This window comes from Macaca thibetana, chromosome 3 (genome assembly GCF_024542745.1).
Source record: "Macaca thibetana thibetana isolate TM-01 chromosome 3, ASM2454274v1, whole genome shotgun sequence".
Taxonomy (NCBI): domain Eukaryota; kingdom Metazoa; phylum Chordata; class Mammalia; order Primates; family Cercopithecidae; genus Macaca; species Macaca thibetana.
Window position 1 is genome coordinate 140579825 of NC_065580.1, and position 16322 is coordinate 140596146.

Genomic DNA, 16322 nt, shown 5'->3' on the forward strand with positions numbered 1-16322 from the left:
CAAAGCCTTTCACATTCACTTATTTTAATTCTTAGAGCACTCACTGAAGAGTGTGGAGTTGGGGGTCGGGGGTGGGGCGCAGAGCAGTGTTAACATCTTTCTGTAAGAGAAACAGAGACTTTTGAGAGGCCAGGCATGGTGGCTCATGCCTGTAATCCCAGGACTTTGGGAGGAAGATCGTTTGGGTCCAGGAGTTCAAGACCAGCCTGGGCAAAATGGGGGAAACCTGTCTCTACAAAAAAAAAAAAAAAAAAAAAAAAAATTAGCTGGGTGTGGTGGTGTGCCCTGGTAGTCCTGGCTACTCAGGGCACTTGAGGCAGGAGGATTGCTTGAGCCCAGGGGGCAAGAGGATGCAGTGAACTGTGATCGCGACACTGCACTCCAGCCTGGGCGACAGCAAGACTCTGTCTTGGAAAACACACAAACAAGAAACTTTAAAAATTAGTTGGGTGTGGTGGCACACGGATGTAGTCCTAGCTATTCAAGAGCCTGTGGCAGGAGGATCCCTTGAGGCCAGGAGTTCAAGACCAGCCTGGGCAATGTTGTGAGACACGCCACCTGCCCCCATCTTTACAGAGAATAAAAAAGTTATCTGGGCACAATGATGCACACCTATAGTCCCATCAATTCGGGAGGCTGAGATGTGAGGATCGCTTGAGACATGGCAGTTGGAGGCTGCGGTAAGCCGAGATCGGGTTAGTGCACTGCAGCCTGGGTGACAGAGTGAGACCCTGCTTCAAAAAAATAAATATATAGAGGCCGGGCGCGGTGGCTCACGCCTGTAATCCCAGCACTTTGGGAGGGCGAGGCAGGCAGATCACTTGAGGTCAGGAGTTCTAGACCAGCCTGGCCAACATGGCGAACCCCTTCACTACTAAAAATACAAAAATTTAGCCGAACTTGGTGGTGTGTGCCTGTAATCCTAGCTACTCGGGAGGCCGAGGCACGAGAATCACTTGAACCCGGGAGGTGGAGGTTGCAGTGAGCTGAGATCGCGCCACTGCACTCCAACCTGGGCGACAGAGCCACACGCTGTCTCAATAATTAAATAAATAATAAGAAAAAAAAATAAAAGAGGCTCTTGAGAGTCAACTCATCTGCCTGAGCCACTTATTTCACACATCCCAGGACGCCTGATGAAGGGTTCTGGATTTTATTGTCTCCTGTCATCCAGGCGGGCTTCCTGGAGGAAACTGGACCGCCAGGGAGGCCGCGGCCTCGGTTCCAAGGGTCGCGCGTCGCAGGGTCGGAGGAGGTGGGGGAGAAGGGGCCGCTCCGGGGCCGACCCCGCCCGCAGTTAGGGGCCCACGTCACGTGACCAGCCGGGCGCCCGGGTCACGTGCCGGGGCGGGAAGGTGGGGGCTGTCGGGGGCGACTGGCGTCCGGACAGCGGCGCGCGGGGCACGCGAGGAGCGCACGAGGAGAGGCGGCGCAGGCCGGAGCCGCGGAGGGAGGCGGCGGCGGCGGCGGCGGCGGCGGCGGCGGCGGAGGAGGGGGCGGCCCCGCGGCCCCGCGTCCGCGTCACGTGGTGCGAGGCGGGCAGCCATCTTGCTACAAACACAAACACAGAGGAGCGGCCGCCGCGGGAGCGCCAGCGTCCCCTCCCCCGTCGCCGCCGCCGTCCCCGGCCCCAGCCCGCCGCGCGCCGCCCACGCCCCGGACCGGACCCTTGCGCCGCCCGCGGTAAGCGCCCGGCGTTCCCGCGGCCCCCAGCTCACAGCCGGGCCCCGGGGCAGGCCCGCCCCCGACGCCGCGGCGGCCGCGCGGAGCCCGCGAGCTAGCGAAGCGCTGGAGCCAGCGCGCGGGCCGCCGACTAGGACCCTCCCCCGTCTCCTCCCCGAGGCCGCCGCCGCCGCCGCCGCCCGGTGCGTCCGCCCGCCCTCCAGCCCGCTCCGGCCCCTCCCCGCCGCCGGGACCCTCCCCCAGAGCCGGCTAGCCTCGGGGAGGCCCCAGGAGGCCGGCGCCCGGCTTGGGGGGCGACCGCTCGACCCCCGCGCACCTGGCGCCCCTCCCTGAAGGGCACGCCGTCCTCCCGGGCCGGCCCGCCGCCTTCCACCCCCGCGCTCCTAACGGTCGCCCCCGGGCCTCTGCCAAGCCCTGCTGTGGGCCGCCTGGGGGCCCCCGACCCTAGCGTCCTAAGGTGTCCGGGCCCCGCGCTCCCCGGAGTTCTCCCCAGCGCGCCTTTGGGTTCCCCTCGGAAGGAGCTGGGCCTTGCAGTTCCCCAAGTCCAAGCTTTCCACGACTTTGGCCAACATGGAAGCCTTTCCTCCACCCAGGCACCTCGCCTGAGTCCTCCTCACCTCCGTTTCCTTTCGCTCCGGCGATCTTAGTGCTGGGTCATTGGGGTCTCCTTCCCAGTTGCACAACCGCGGGAAACACCTTCCATAGTAGAGACTGCTTTCCCTCCCCGTCCCAGGCCAGGCCCTTCCCAGCTCATGACCCTCGGTGCAGCAGCTCCCTGGCCACAGCTCTCACACCTTGTCTTAAAAAAAAAAAAATTTCCAAGTAACTTTTTAAGAGCCCCTTGTTTGTCTCCTCTGTTACACAGTCATTACTCACTTTCCCGGTGAGACTCTAGGTCTGTTGTATCCTAGTGCCAGGAACTGGGAGATGCTACATAAAGACTTGTTAGTTGGATTGAATTTTTTTTTTTTCCAATCACCCAAGCCTTACTTCCCTCTTGCCTTTCAAAGTGTTGTTCTGGAAGATCGTCAGCTTTCCCATCCTCTTTGCACTGCCCCTTCGAGTCCATATAACAGTTTCGATTTAGAACCCCGCCAACCCCTGGCCTTTGGCATGGAAACACCATCGGTGGTACCAGTAAGGGTCTCTTCTTTGCTGTCGACATGGGGGATTTGGGGTTCTTTCTCCTTCCCATCTTTCCTGTGCCCTTTGCAGACTTAGGCTAGCCACCCTCCACCAGGCTAGCCAGCTCTAATCTGATTTTCTTAGATTGTAGGTCTTGGTACCCCAGCGGTCTGTCGTGTCATTGGGAAGGATTTGGGGGTAGACCTGGACTTGGTGTCCCTGCCATTGCCTGGGAACCAGGGGCCCTGAGGGTCCCATGGGGTGGTTAGTCAAGTGGACCATGTGCTTAAACTTCTGAACTAGCTTGTTCTCCTGTTGGACACATCAGTCTTGTGTCCGTGATCTGATGCGTTAGCCCTAACTTTTACATGTGCTATTAGAATTTGGGAATTAAAAAAGAAAAATAGCCCACTATAGAGGAGAGAAGATGAGAGGAGGCGGCTAGATGAAGGAGGTTGAAAGTCTAACAAATGTGAAATGGCTTCAAACTCACAGAGTAACGCTTGAGAGTTTGGGATGGTCATTACTGCCACCGTGCACACCTCCAGTATTGCATAGAGTGTCGAGGATGTCGGGGCACACTGTCGGAGCAGCTTCCTCCTTGTTTTCCCTGGCTGGAGCCCATGGCTGGGCAAGTGAGCAAAAGGGATCACAGGAGGTAAAGAGTGAAAATGCTTAAAAACTGTTAACTTGTAGGCAGTTGCCAAGCGGTGGTGTGATTTGTTGGGATGGCTCAGAGAGGAGAGAGCAGGGATAACTGACCAGCCGCGAGGAATGCGGGCTTGCATCTCTTCTTTAAGCCTCAGCGTCTTCATCCTACCACGCTTGGAGAATCTCCATCCTGAGAAAGGCCCAGGTCCCCTCCAGCAGGCCTGGGGCTGGGCGGTCGCTCCAGTGTTGGGGAACTGGGGACTCTGCTTCTGTTTAAGTGGCACTGTTCTGTGCCAAGGCACAGTGCTCCGTGTTGGAGCTAATTTTAGGGGTGATGGAGTGAGGAGATAATGTTCTTAGCTGAATGTGCACTGGAACCGCCTGTTCTCCGTCTTTTCCTTCTCCCTTGAGTTCTGAGCCCCAGAGAGCGGGCTCCCTTCCCGCGCCCTGGTGCCTGCTGGAGCACCCAGGCCCAGCATGTCCTCGCCCCTTGTTTCCGGCAGGGGGCAGTCTTTCAAAAGCATTGATTCAGATGCTGGGGGACTGAGGGTAGACAGGCCTGAGAAAGAGAAGGGGTGGGGAGGGGGCGAGGCTTGAGGGAAGGGCCAGGGCGGGGGACAGGCTGGAAGGGGCCTGTGAGGAGGAGACCCTGAGCTGAGAAAGCTCAGCCGGAAAAGCTGAGGCGGGCAGGTGGCGGTCCCCCATCCCCCCCGCCACCTCCTGCTCTTGTCTTCATTGGACAGGAATCAGATGCCTGGCTTTGAGAGCTTGCAATAGACAAACTTAGGCAGTTTTTCTTAAAAAAAAAAAAAAAAAAATCTGTTCTTTTCTTAAAGATTTCCTCCTGGCAGGATTTCAGATTTCCCTCGTGGGACAGTGTAATTAGGGAATGATATCCCTGCTGTTCAGAGAGGAGAGTGACCCAGCTTTGCACACACCTGGCTTCCCTTGCCTTCCCCTTGGCCCAGTAGACCCCCGAGGGCTCTGCCCGTGCTCGTGGCGCAGAGGAGGGCATCTCAGCACTGGCGTGCTTGGAATCTGGAGTCACATAGCTCTTGGCTGTGGGGATGCCCTGTGCACCCCTTGCCCAGTGGTGACAGCCCAGAATATCTCCAGACTTGGCCAGGAGCCCCCTGAGGAGCAGAGGGGCCCTGAGTCCAGAACCTGTTGGAGGGTGGGAGCCCCATGGTAGCCTGCAGCTGCGCCACTAGTTCCTTTAGTCCAAGGATGGGGCCAGGCACTACCAGCTTCCAGCACCAGACCCTGCTGTGGGGGCACCTAGAGAGTTAACCTCAGTCTCCTGGTTTCTTCCCAAGAAGGCAGGTGGCATGGGTTTTTTCCTGCTCTGGGCCTGCTCTCTCCCTTGTCTTGGTGTCGCTGTCCTCAGGCTGCATGAGCCACTCCCCCTTTTGTGTGCCCCTTGCAGCCAAGACACAGTCAGGATGGGGGACTCCAGCCGGAGGCACCCAGGAGAGCTGCCCTTGCTGCGCCTGGCAGGGGGCAGTGTGAGGCCATCACTTTAAGATTTTTTTTGTTTTGTTTTTTGAGACAGTCTTGCTCTGTTGCCCAGGCTGGAGTGTAGGGGCGCGATCTCGGCTCACTGCAACCTCCGCCTCCTGGGTTCAAGCGATTCTCCTGCCTCAGCCGCCCAAGTAGCTGGGATTACAGGCACCTACCACCAGGCCCGGCTAATTTTTGTATTTTTAGTAGAGAGTTTTGCGACGTTGGCCAGGCTGGTCTCAAACTCCTGACCTTAGGTGATCTTCCTGCCTTGGTCTCCCAAAGTGCTGGGTTTATAGGCATGAGCCACCACGCCTGGCCGCTTTTTCTTTTTAAAAAAATGTTTAGAATTGTTTCTGTAGAGTCATGGTCTTGTTCTGTTACTCAGGCTGGTCTCGGACTTCTCTCTTCAAGCCTCCCACAGTGCTGGGATTATAGGTATAAGCCATTGTGCTGGCCAGGTGGTGCCTTTTCTGTTCTACCCTCTCCCACCCTCATGCCTGCAGGATGAGCTTCTGGCCTTCTAGAAGGAATGAACTGGAGGAGGCTCAAAACAGCCTCTCCTGAGGCTGATTTGAAGGAATGTGGGGTGTTTTTCTTGGAGTGGGGAAAACTTAGGTATGCGGTGGTTATGTCCAGATACCTTTTGTTCCCTAAAGCTTTTTTTAAAAAGTGATTATTGTGGTAAAATATACAACAAAATTTGGATACTTTAACTGTCTCTAACTGTGCTGTTCTGTGGCACTGAGTACACTCACATTGGTGTCTGGCCCTGACTACCAGCGGCCCCAGGATCTGCTCCTCAGTTGAAGCTCTGGGCCCTTCAGCAACAGTTCCCTGTCCCCTCAGCCCCTGGTGACTGCCCTTCTACCTTCCTCCCTCAGTGAGTGCCTCCTCTAGAGACCTCATGAAAGAGAAGTAAGGTCTAACTCTCCTTTTTTGGCTGGTCTGTTTCACTTAGCATCATGTCCTCAAGTCTCATCCAGTCCCCAGATTGCTCTAGGAGGCCACCTGCAGTCAGCGACAGGCTGGTGGCTTTGCGTGGCGTGGAGCACACCACCACCGGAGCATCCATCCGAGGCTGAGGAGGGAGAGGCCCCAGGGGAGGCCACCCTGGCCCTGGGTTGCCTCTGAGCCCTGTGGTTCCCCCTGGGGTGCTGGGACTCTGAGAAGGCCTCGGCATGTCATGGGCTGCTGGCTCAGCTGGGGCTGATGGCCTTTCCCCCTTAGCACCCTGGTGGAACCCCCTTCCTCTTCTTTCCCAGACTGTGGCGTCCTGGAGTTGATGGGAGCTGCAGCACCAAGCCGGGCCAGCCTCCCTCCCAGCCAGTGACAACAGCTCTGCAGCGCCTGGACCCCGCCCACCCGCCTGAGTCCTCTGCCCGGGTCCCCAGGGATGCGCCTCCTCCTGAGAGTCCCCTCCATCGTCCCTTAGAGGAACAGGCTGCCGCTGCACCCCCACCAGCCTCCATTGCCCTGACCTTATTTCCACCTGATGGTGCCAGAGGCTGCTTCCCAGCCGGTATCCTGAGATCCTCGTTCCCTTGGTGGCTTGGTTGTTTCAGCCTCCGTTCTTGATTGGGGGGCGGTGGTCTGGGTGTGATTCCTGTGGGGGAAACCAGCCCGAGGTGCCTTGGCTCAGGCTTGCCTGGAGCCTCGTCATGTACCCGTCTGTGGCCCTAGAATCACCTCCTGCTCCTTTTCACTGGGTTTCTCCCCAGACCAAGCCCCTGGATTTGAGCTTCTGAGCAGCCAACTGTGATTTTTTTCATAAAGGAAAGAGTTTTGCTCCTAGATTTATTTCTAATCCTTCTCTCCGTAACTGACCTTTTCTCTGTAAGCTATTTGTGGCTCTAGTGAGTTTTTGCTTGCTTGTTTTTGTTTTATCTTTGCCCTGAACATCCATCCTGGCCTCGGCTGCCTCCCTCCCTGAGTTCTGCGCTGCACCTCCTGTCTCAGCCTCCCAGAGAGGGTGGTGAGGGTGCTGATGCCCAGAGATACCACCCGGCGAATGGACCTCTCCCGTCATGCAGGGCAGGGCAGGGCTGCCAGCAGAGCCTTGTCCTGAACCCTATCTCCTCCCCCCTGCTCTCCTTAAGGGTCTTTCCCAGATGTGAAGGTCGCTCCCAGGCTCTACTGAGGCCAGACCAATTCCCAGTGGCTTGGGGACCCTCGTTCACTCCAGCACCAGCCCCTGCCCTCCTGCTTCCTGGGCCAGGCTGCCAGGTGAGCCCTGGGCCGAGGGAGGTTGCCCCACGGAGGCCGGAAGGACTCGAGCTTCCCATCTCCTCGCCTCCCCCAGGTCTTTCACCGTCTGGACTCATCTCTGGGTAACTCATGGTGTGAGTGGCCACGTGGCTGGCTCAGGTGAGTCCTTTTAGACCCCAGGTGACCCACCAGCTAGTCCGGGGCGCATTGCCATGCCTACCAGGATGTACCCCAGGGTGTCCTCCCTGCACTTGAAAGGTCTCCTTCGTGTGCTGTTCTCCATGGCCCCATTCCCCCACAGGTGTTTGGAGAGTGAACGCCAGGTCCCCTCCTCCCCACCCCCGGCCTCTCAGAAACACGCCCAGCCCCACGATGGCAGCAGAGACACTCAACTTTGGGCCTGAGTGGTGAGTCACATGTGCCTCGGCTGCCGTGGAGATTCGGGAAAGCACAGTCAGGCTGCCCTGACCTGTCTTCTTCTCTCTGTGTCATGTCCAGGCTCAGGGCCCTGTCTGGGGGCGGCAGCGTGGCCTCCCCACCTCCATCCCCTGCCATGCCCAAATACAAGCTGGCTGATTACCGCTATGGGCGAGAGGAGATGCTGGCCCTCTACGTCAAGGAGAACAAGGTGGGTGCGTGGACGAGGGTTGTTGGCGGCGGTGGTCTCTGCCCATGGAGGGGATCTGGCAGCATGTGGTGTCTTGGCTGTCCCACCCCACCGCCAGGTCCCAGAAGAGCTGCAGGACAAGGAGTTTGCCGCGGTGCTGCAGGACGAGCCACTGCAGCCCCTGGCCCTGGAGCCGCTGACTGAGGAGGAACAGGTGGGGCCAGGCCAGGAGCTGAGGCTGCGGGGGCCCGGGAGGGGTGGCCGTGAGTCGGGCTAGGAGGAGAGGGGCCAGTGCTGGGGAGACAGGCCGGGAGGGTGCTGTGGGGTGGGAGTGGGGGTGGTCAGGTACCTGGGTCCTCACTCCCGCCCCTGGCTCCCTCCTCAGAGAAACTTCTCCCTGTCAGTGAACAGCGTGGCTGTGCTGAGGCTGATGGGGAAAGGGGCTGGCCCCCCCCTGACTGGCACCTCCCGAGGCAGGGGCAGCACGCGGAGCCGAGGTAGAGGGGTGATGGCGTGTCCCGGGGGCAGGCAGATCAGGGCCCCTGACTTTGAGGACGTGCAGCAGGTTTCAGTGTGCATCTGGCCTCTTATCTAGGCCGTGGCCGCGGTGACAGCTGCTTTTACCAAAGAAGCATCGAAGAAGGTGATGGGGCCTTTGGACGAAGCCCCCGGGAGATCCAGCGCAGCCAGAGCTGGGATGACAGGTGGGGCCAGGAGGGGGTGTGGCATAGAGCAGGGCAGGCCAGGGAGGGAGGCCTGGTTCCTATTGCTAGAGGGTAACAGAGGCCTACCAGATAAGCCCTGTCAGAGATCCCTGTTCTCCTGACCCCTGGTTTCCTCTGTCCCCTCCCTCCCTCCACTGCCTCAGGGCACAGTGGACAAGGCATGGGGCGGTCGCAAAAGGTGGGTGGGGAGGCTGTACTGTTTTTGACCCACACGTTTCCCCTCCTGCAGAGGCGACAGGCGGTTTGAGAAGTCAGCAAGGCGGGATGGAGGTACGAGGTTGCTGAGGGCGGCGGCCGGGGCAGCGGGGAGGATCAAGATGGGTGGCCCAGTCTGAGGGTGTTTATTTCAGAGGTGCTGGGGGCAGGAGGGCCTGGAGCTGGCTCCCCACGTTTCCTGAGGGTCCAGGTACCACGCTGCCTTTCTGATAACTGCTCCTCTTTTCCATCTCCCAGCACGATGTGGGTTTGAGGAGGGAGGGGCTGGCCCAAGGAAGGAGCATGCCCGCTCAGACAGCGAGAACTGGCGCTCCTTACGGGAGGAGCAGGAGGAGGAGGAGGAGGGCAGCTGGAGGCTTGGGGCAGGGCCCCGGCGAGATGGCGACCGCTGGCGCTCCGCCAGCCCTGGTGAGATTGGGGCCCAGTAGCATTGGTGAGGGCAGTGGGGAGCAGGAACTGTCATGAGAGGGTGGGCTCCTGTAGCCCCTGGGAGGTAGCAGAGGCTGGCTGGTGTGGAAGTGGCTGGGACAGCAGCCCTGGAGGTGCTCCATGAGCTGCAGCAGAGAGGGCCGCCAGCTTTGCTTGGGTACCCACTCTTCTTCTCCCTGACTTTTCCTGCGCAGATGGCGGTCCCCGCTCTGCTGGCTGGCGGGAACATGGGGAACGGAGGCGCAAGTTTGAATTTGATTTGCGAGGGGATCGAGGCGGGTGTGGTGAAGAGGAGGGGCGGGGAGGGGGAGGCAGCTCTCACCTGCGGCGGTGCCGAGTGCCTGACGGCTTTGAGGAGGACAAGGATGGGCTCCCAGAGTGGTGCCTGGACGATGAGGATGAAGAAATGGGCACCTTTGATGCCTCTGGGGCCTTCTTGCCTCTCAAGGTATCTGCGAGGAGGTGAGGGTGGGAACCTGCCCTGCTGGGGTCCTCTTCCTCCTCACCCACCCAGCTGTTCTCTGCCCCCCACCCCTGCCCCATGCAGAAGGGCCCCAAGGAGCCCATTCCTGAGGAGCAAGAGCTGGACTTCCAAGGGCTGGAGGAGGAGGAGGAGCCTTCCGAAGGGCTAGAGGAGGAAGGGCCTGAGGCGGGTGAGCCTGTGAGGTGCCCAGCGGGCCTGGGGCCGGGCCAGACTGGCATGGGGGTTCTTTGCCAGGCTGGGCACTTGCTGCCCACCTACCTGTAGGATCAGGCTACTTAGAAGTGGAAGAAGAGTGTTGAGAGGTGGGGAGGAACCAGGGGTTAGCAGAGCCATGTCTTCAAGGCAGTGTACCAGATAGAAATCAGGCATAATCAGAATGACCTTTGAAAGTCCCTTGAAGAAACTGCAGAACCTGGGGTGAAGTCTGCGGGGTTGTATGGTGTTGTGCAGTGTTGATACGTTCCTGCTGCGTCTGGCACATGGAGGCAAGGGTCAGGGCACCGCATTCCCGCTCCACTATTAGTTGAGTTGACCCAAGTGAAGTGGTGGACTTGGCCCGGGGGAGGGTGACCCGTGGGTCCAGCCACACACTCAAGGGCTTATGCTCACTCGCGTGGCAGGCCCAGCCCTTGGTTCTGAATTCTGGCCATCTTCCTCTTCTAGGTGGGAAGGAGCTGACCCCACTGCCTCCTCAGGAGGAGAAGTCCAGCTCCCCGTCCCCACTACCCACCCTGGGCCCACTCTGGGGGACAAACGGGGATGGGGACGAAGCTGCGGAGAAAGAGCCCCCAGTGGCCGAAGGTAGGAAGGGAGGATGACCTACCTCCCGGGTTCCCTGGGGCTGTGAGAGAAAGTGGTCCCCTCTTGTGGGGGTGGGCACACAGGGCATTCACATTGAGGAGCCATGGCAAGAGCTCAGTGTTCTGGAGTGAGGGTGGGCGGAGGCTATCTTGTCTCCTTGCCGCCCTCCCTTCCACCTCCTATCCTCATGCCTTCCAGATGATATTCGGGGGATCCAGCTGAGTCCTGGGGTGGGCTCCCCTGCTGGCCCACCTGGAGATCTGGAGGATGATGAAGGCTTAAAGCACCTGCAGCAGGTGTGGGGGCCTGAGAAAGTGGGAGGGACCCTTCACACTTCTCCTGACCACCTGACCTGCTTGGCCCCGGCCCCGGCCCCGGCCCCAGCTCAAGCTCCATCCCCATCCCAAGCTCCATCCCCATCCTGATGGTGCTGAGATTGGCAGCTGAGACTTTCTTCTCTTCCTGGGCTTCCAGGAGGCGGAGAAGCTGGTGGCTTCCCTGCAGGACAGCTCCTTGGAGGAGGAGCAGTTCACAGCTGCCATGCAGACCCAGGGCCTACGCCATTCTGCAGCCGCCACTGCCCTCCCGCTCAGCCATGGAGCTGCCCGGAAGTGGTTCTACAAGGATCCGCAGGGCGAGATCCAAGGTACTTGTGTGGGATGGGAGGGCTGCTCAGGGCCATTCTGGTTCAGGGTGTCTCTGGCCTACCCTGTGACCACAGTGGTTCTCCTGCTCCCTTGCTCCCTGTCCAGGCCCCTTCACGACACAGGAGATGGCAGAGTGGTTCCAGGCTGGCTACTTCTCCATGTCACTGCTGGTGAAGCGGGGCTGTGATGAGGGCTTCCAGCCTCTAGGCGAGGTGATCAAGATGTGGGGCCGTGTGCCCTTCGCCCCAGGGCCCTCACCACCCCCACTGCTGGTGAGCCGCCTCTCCCCTGCATGGAGGGACAGGGTGTAAGGGGTGTGGGCAGGAGTCCAGCAGAGTCCCCTCTTCGCTGCTGCGGGCACTGGCCGAACTCTCACCCGAGCAGGGAAACATGGACCAGGAGCGGCTGAAGAAGCAGCAGGAGCTGGCCGCGGCTGCCTTGTACCAGCAGCTGCAGCACCAGCAGTTTCTTCAGCTGGTCAGCAGGTATGGGGGGCCTGGGGTGGGTTGGGAGAAGGCCCGGAGCTGGCTCTGTGGCCCACCACCTCCACTGTCCCATTTGCAGCCGCCAGCTCCCACAATGCGCGCTTCGAGAAAAGGCAGCTCTGGGGGACCTGACGCCGCCGCCGCAGCAGCAGCAGCAGCAGCAGCTCACGGCATTCCTGCAGCAGCTCCAGGCGCTCAAACCCCCCAGGTGCGTGGCGCATGCTAGCCCTCAGGATACAGGGTAGGGAACGGGGGCAGACCAGAGATGGATTTGGGGTCCTGAGAATCCACGATTTGCTCCTCAGAGGCGGGGACCAGAACCTGCTCCCGACGATGAGCCGGTCCTTGTCGGTGCCGGATTCGGGCCGCCTCTGGGACGTACATACCTCAGCCTCATCACAGTCAGGTGTGTGGCCTGCCTGGCCCCCACCCCCAAGGCAGTCTCCGGGTGAACTGGGGTCTGGGGTCTGCTCCCCACCCTTGCACCCCTAGTTGCCATTCTGGCTGGGGAGCCCACTGCTGCGGCTGGACTGGATCAGTGGGCCCAAGTGCCCACCTGCAGCTGCCTCTGCCCCCTGCCCCCTGCAGGTGGTGAGGCCAGTCTTTGGGACATACCAATTAACTCTTCGACTCAGGGTCCAATTCTAGAACAACTCCAGCTGCAACATAAAGTGAGTAGGCATCCTGGGGCTGAGGCCCTGGGAATGAAAGGGGGGACCGAGGCAGGCCCCAAGCTGTCCCCTGCAGCTCTCCCCTGATCAGCCACTGGTCTCAGTTCCAGGAGCGCAGAGAAGTGGAGCTCAGGGCGAAGCGGGAGGAAGAGGAACGCAAGCGCCGGGAGGAGAAGCGCCGCCAGCAGCAGCAGGAGGAGCAGAAGCGGCGGCAAGAGGAGGAAGAGCTATTTCGGCGCAAGCAGGTGGGTGCTCCCGAGCCTCAGCTGGCTGGGGAGAGAGCCCTCGTCAGGTCCCCTCACTGTGTCCCCCTCTTAGGTACGGCAGCAGGAGCTGTTGCTGAAGTTGCTACAGCAGCAGCAGCAGGCAGTCCCCGTGCCCCCCGCGCCCAGCTCCCCGCCCCCACTCTGGGCTGGCCTGGCCAAGCAGGGGCTGTCCATGAAGACACTCCTGGAGTTGCAGCTGGAGGGCGAGCGGCAGCTGCACAAACAGCCCCCACCTCGGGAGCCAGCTCGGGCCCAGGCCCCCAACCACCGAGTGGTGAGCAGGCCAGGAACCTCCCAGGACCCCCCCATGCGGTTTCCAGGGTGGCATAGGGAGGGGGATCACTAAGCCCAGACTTGTGCAGCCCAAACCCCAGCCCCTCCTGTGATGGCAACAGCTCTTGTGGCCCTCGCCTCACCCCTCTCCCTTTGCCACCTAAACAAGCCTCCCTGTCTGCTTTTCTGGGGTGCCTTTCTTTGAGCCACTCTGATCTTCTGCCATCTGTAGCAGCTTGGGGGCCTGGGCACTGCCCCCCTGAACCAGTGGGTGTCTGAGGCTGGGCCGCTGTGGGGCGGGCCAGACAAGAGTGGGGGCAGCAGCAGCAGCCTGGGGCTCTGGGAGGACACCCCCAAGAGCGGCGGGAGCCTGGTCCGCGGCCTCGGCCTGAAGAACAGCCGGAGCAGCCCATCTCTCAGGTGGGCGTGGCACCTGGAGGCTTGGGGTGGCCCTGGGAGGGAAGGTGGCAGACTCTCCTGCCCCCCCGCCAGCTGATTTCCGACCCTGACTCACCCACCCCCTTCAGTGACTCGTACAGCCACCTGTCAGGTCGGCCCATTCGCAAAAAGACGGAGGAAGAAGAGAAGCTGCTGAAGCTGCTGCAGGGCATCCCCAGGCCCCAGGATGGCTTCACCCAGTGGTGTGAGCAGATGCTGCACACACTGAGCGCCACAGGCAGCCTGGACGGTGCGTGAGCGGCTCCCAGGAAGTGGGCGGGGCCTGGGGCTCCAGACCTGGCCAGGGGGCCCTGACAGCCCTCGCTCATCCTGCAGTGCCCATGGCTGTAGCGATCCTCAAGGAGGTGGAATCCCCCTATGATGTCCACGATTATATCCGTTCCTGCTTGGGGGACACGCTGGAAGCCAAAGAATTTGCCAAACAATTCCTGGAGCGGAGGGCCAAGCAGAAAGCCAGCCAACAGCGGCAGCAGCAGCAGGTGAGGCACCCGGCACCAGTAGCTGGGGTGGGCTTGCCTGGCACTTCTTGACCTTCACCCTCCTCTCCGTTGCCTTAGGAGGCGTGGCTGAGCAGCGCCTCCCTGCAGACGGCCTTCCAGGCCAACCACAGCACCAAACTCGGCCCCGGGGAGGGCAGCAAGGCCAAGAGGCGGGCACTGATGCTGCACTCAGACCCCAGCATCCTGGGTGAGCTGGGCTGGGGCAGGAGCGGGACTTCCTTGGCACAGGGCAGGAGGAGCCCAGGAGAGAGCTCAGACCCAGCTTCTCCCCGGCTTCAGGGTACTCCCTGCACGGATCTTCTGGTGAGATCGAGAGCGTGGATGACTACTGACCAGCCCGGACCCCCAGCCCCTGGGCTGTAGGCCAGGGTGGCTGCGGCGGCATGGACCGAGGGTCCCAGCCTGCAGGCTACCCACAGGGAGCAGAGGAGGAGGCAGGGGCGGGGTCCCCAGCACTTGTTACAAACACACGATGCACCTTAACTCACCCACCACGAGGCACTTTACAGACTGGGGGAGGGGGTTTTCTTTTTATTTTTTTTTTTTAATTTTAAACGACTTTGAAGAAAAGTTAGGAGAGGCAAAAATATTGTTAAAAACTAGACTCTAAACACCCCTTCCCGCTGTGAGGATAGTGGGTGTGACGATGGAAGGTCCACAGAGGATTTTTTTTTGTTTTTTTAAGAAAAAAGATGAAAAATGAAAAAAAAATGGTTAGGAGGCTGAAAGAAAAAACACACTGTTATTTTGGGGCAGTGGGGACACAGGCCCCGTGGACCTGTCCTGCCTGGCCCCCAAGGCCACACTTACCCCCCCGGAAGGTGGGCCATGGGGTAACTGGAGGCTGAGGGCCAGCAGTTTGCACAGGAGGCCTGTCTGAGCCCCGCCCACTGGACCCGCTATGAGCAGCTTCTTTCGCCAGGGCTGGCTGAGGTGTCCGGGGTGGGGCCAAAGTAGCCCCTTGGCTTCGCTGCTTTGGGGGACAGTTGCACAAATTGGAAGAGCTGCCCCAGCTCTCTGGCTGCCATCCTGTGCTGGCCGAGTAGATGGGAGGGGCCAGGCTGTGCCAACCTCTCTGGCTGGCAGGGTGGGGCAGCAGGACTCTGACTCTGGCCTTGGTGAGGGGCGTCCTCCACTGCTGCCATTTTGGGGGACACCCTGGGTTTGAACCTGAAAGCCCCAGCTCTCTGCCTTGCCACGTGAATGTATTCTTTGGGCCGGAAGCCCCCACCTCACCCCTGCCTGGCTCCTGCCTCACCTCTGTGAGCGGCGGGGGTGGATGATTGCTCCGGAGGCTGCAGAGAGAAGGCTGAGCTGTTTCTCCCGTGAAAGGGGCAGGAGGAGGGGCCTCAAAGGCAAGGAGTGGGTGGCTTTGGGCTTAGGGTTGCAGTGGAGGGACTGCCACCTGGGGCCCCAGCCAGCAGCCAGCTTGTGAGGTATGGACCACCCAGCTCTGCACCTGACCCTTCCGCCGACCAAATGGGAGAGGAGCAGGAGGTCTCCCGGGTCTGATATGATGCGCTTTTTACCGTTGGGTAAGGTTGGGGTGAAGAGAAGCGTGCGGCTCCTGGGTCAGGGGAAGCTGCCCCTTCTATTGCTCACCCACTTCTTATTCCCAGTCCCCTACTTGGGTTCGTCTCCACCCATTTTGGGTTTTGTAAGTTTTGTCTTTTGGGTTTCTCATCCAGCTCCTCCCATTGACCTCATTGCTCAGAGTGCAGTATTAGGGCAAGGCTCCGCCACTGCCTCCCTCCATGAATGTATTTCTCCCTCCTGCCCTGGGGACGTGGGGAGTGGCCCCTTTGTTTCCCCATCTAGCCCCAGAAAGATGGTGTTTGGTTTTTTGTTGTTAGGGTTTTTTTTTTTTTTTTTTTTTTTTTTTGCACCAAAGTGGCAACTAGGTCAGTGTTGGGGGATCAAGCTGGCCTCGGGGTGGGGGGCCCCCACCTGCTTCTCCCTGGTTCCCACAGTGTTAGCGTCCCTGAAAAGACAATATTCTCTCTAAAGCAATAAGGGGTGACGGGCCGGGGGGAGTGTTTGCTGCTGCTGGCCCCCAGCTCCCCTTCCCTCTCGCCAGGTGTGGGGGAGACTCCTGTTGTGACTGAATGTAACCCCCCCACCCCTGCCGCAGCCAATGCAGGGGAAGGGGGACACTTTTCCTGTCTCTTCCTGCCCCTTCTCCCCAGCTAAAGAGACTTTGGATTTAGGGGGCCCATGAGCCTGGAGAGGCCTTAACCCTGTGAGGAAGTATAGGGGGAGCCCTCTCCCACCCCCATCCCTTTCTGAGAGTGGTCAATGTTTACAAGCCCCTGAGCCCCCCTGCCCAGGGACTCAGACCCTGTTGCTGTCCTTCCCCGGCCCCGGTCTTCCTGGGCCCTCGCTGCTCCCCTGCCCTTCCTGGGGTTGGGGTGGGTGCAGGGGTCGCCGTGTTCCCTGTCTGCCTTGTACCCACAATCTCCCCGCCCCCTCTCCACCCTGTGTGACTTCCCTCTTTACCTGCTCCTGTAAATACTCCCTTCTCCCAATAAAACTTGGTGTGTGTTCTCCCGTTCCGCCTCCGCTGCTCGTTATCTGGGGAGAGCCATGGGGATG

General features: G+C 60.1%; 3 protein-coding genes across 6 annotated transcripts in view; 2 read left to right on the forward strand and 1 right to left on the reverse strand.

The window, feature by feature from the left end:
* The window catches only part of POP7 (POP7 homolog, ribonuclease P/MRP subunit), a 123240-nt gene that overhangs the window by 14608 nt on the left and 92310 nt on the right, over positions 1 to 16322 (reverse strand). The window lies entirely within an intron of this gene.
* Positions 1550 to 16278, forward strand: GIGYF1 (GRB10 interacting GYF protein 1). Of its 4 annotated transcripts, XM_050783641.1 has the most exons (28): positions 1550 to 1683; positions 6225 to 6481; positions 7059 to 7185; positions 7262 to 7326; positions 7469 to 7574; positions 7666 to 7795; positions 7893 to 7988; positions 8160 to 8271; positions 8370 to 8478; positions 8729 to 8769; positions 8953 to 9123; positions 9339 to 9592; positions 9692 to 9797; positions 10292 to 10429; positions 10628 to 10725; positions 10904 to 11075; positions 11182 to 11348; positions 11461 to 11561; positions 11641 to 11769; positions 11867 to 11967; positions 12150 to 12232; positions 12337 to 12477; positions 12551 to 12772; positions 13004 to 13191; positions 13299 to 13459; positions 13546 to 13709; positions 13788 to 13917; positions 14010 to 16278. In XM_050783641.1, exons 5-28 carry the CDS (start codon positions 7540 to 7542, stop codon positions 14060 to 14062), a joined length of 3102 nt encoding a protein of 1033 aa, XP_050639598.1. In that variant the 5' UTR covers positions 1550 to 1683; positions 6225 to 6481; positions 7059 to 7185; positions 7262 to 7326; positions 7469 to 7539; the 3' UTR covers positions 14063 to 16278. The 4 variants fall into 4 exon arrangements, with proteins under 4 accessions (XP_050639598.1, XP_050639600.1, XP_050639599.1 ...); XM_050783643.1 differs by having other exon boundaries at positions 6225 to 7185; positions 13007 to 13191; positions 13993 to 16278; XM_050783642.1 differs by having other exon boundaries at positions 6225 to 7185; positions 13007 to 13191.
* The window catches only part of ACTL6B (actin like 6B), a 41776-nt gene continuing 38962 nt past the window's right edge, over positions 13509 to 16322 (forward strand). The window contains exon 1 of the mRNA XM_050783736.1: positions 13509 to 13518. The gene's annotated coding sequence lies outside the window, so the exon portion shown is untranslated. The remainder of the gene's footprint in view (positions 13519 to 16322) is intronic.

Coding starts and splice junctions, on each gene's coding strand:
- GIGYF1 (XM_050783640.1), top strand. CDS start 7,540: ATGGCAGCAGAGACACTCAACTTTGGGCCTGAGTG. Junction 11,076..11,181: donor TCCGCAGGGCGAGATCCAAG/GTACTTGTGTGG, acceptor CTCCCTGTCCAG/GCCCCTTCACGACACAGGAG. Junction 13,460..13,545: donor CGCCACAGGCAGCCTGGACG/GTGCGTGAGCGG, acceptor CTCATCCTGCAG/TGCCCATGGCTGTAGCGATC.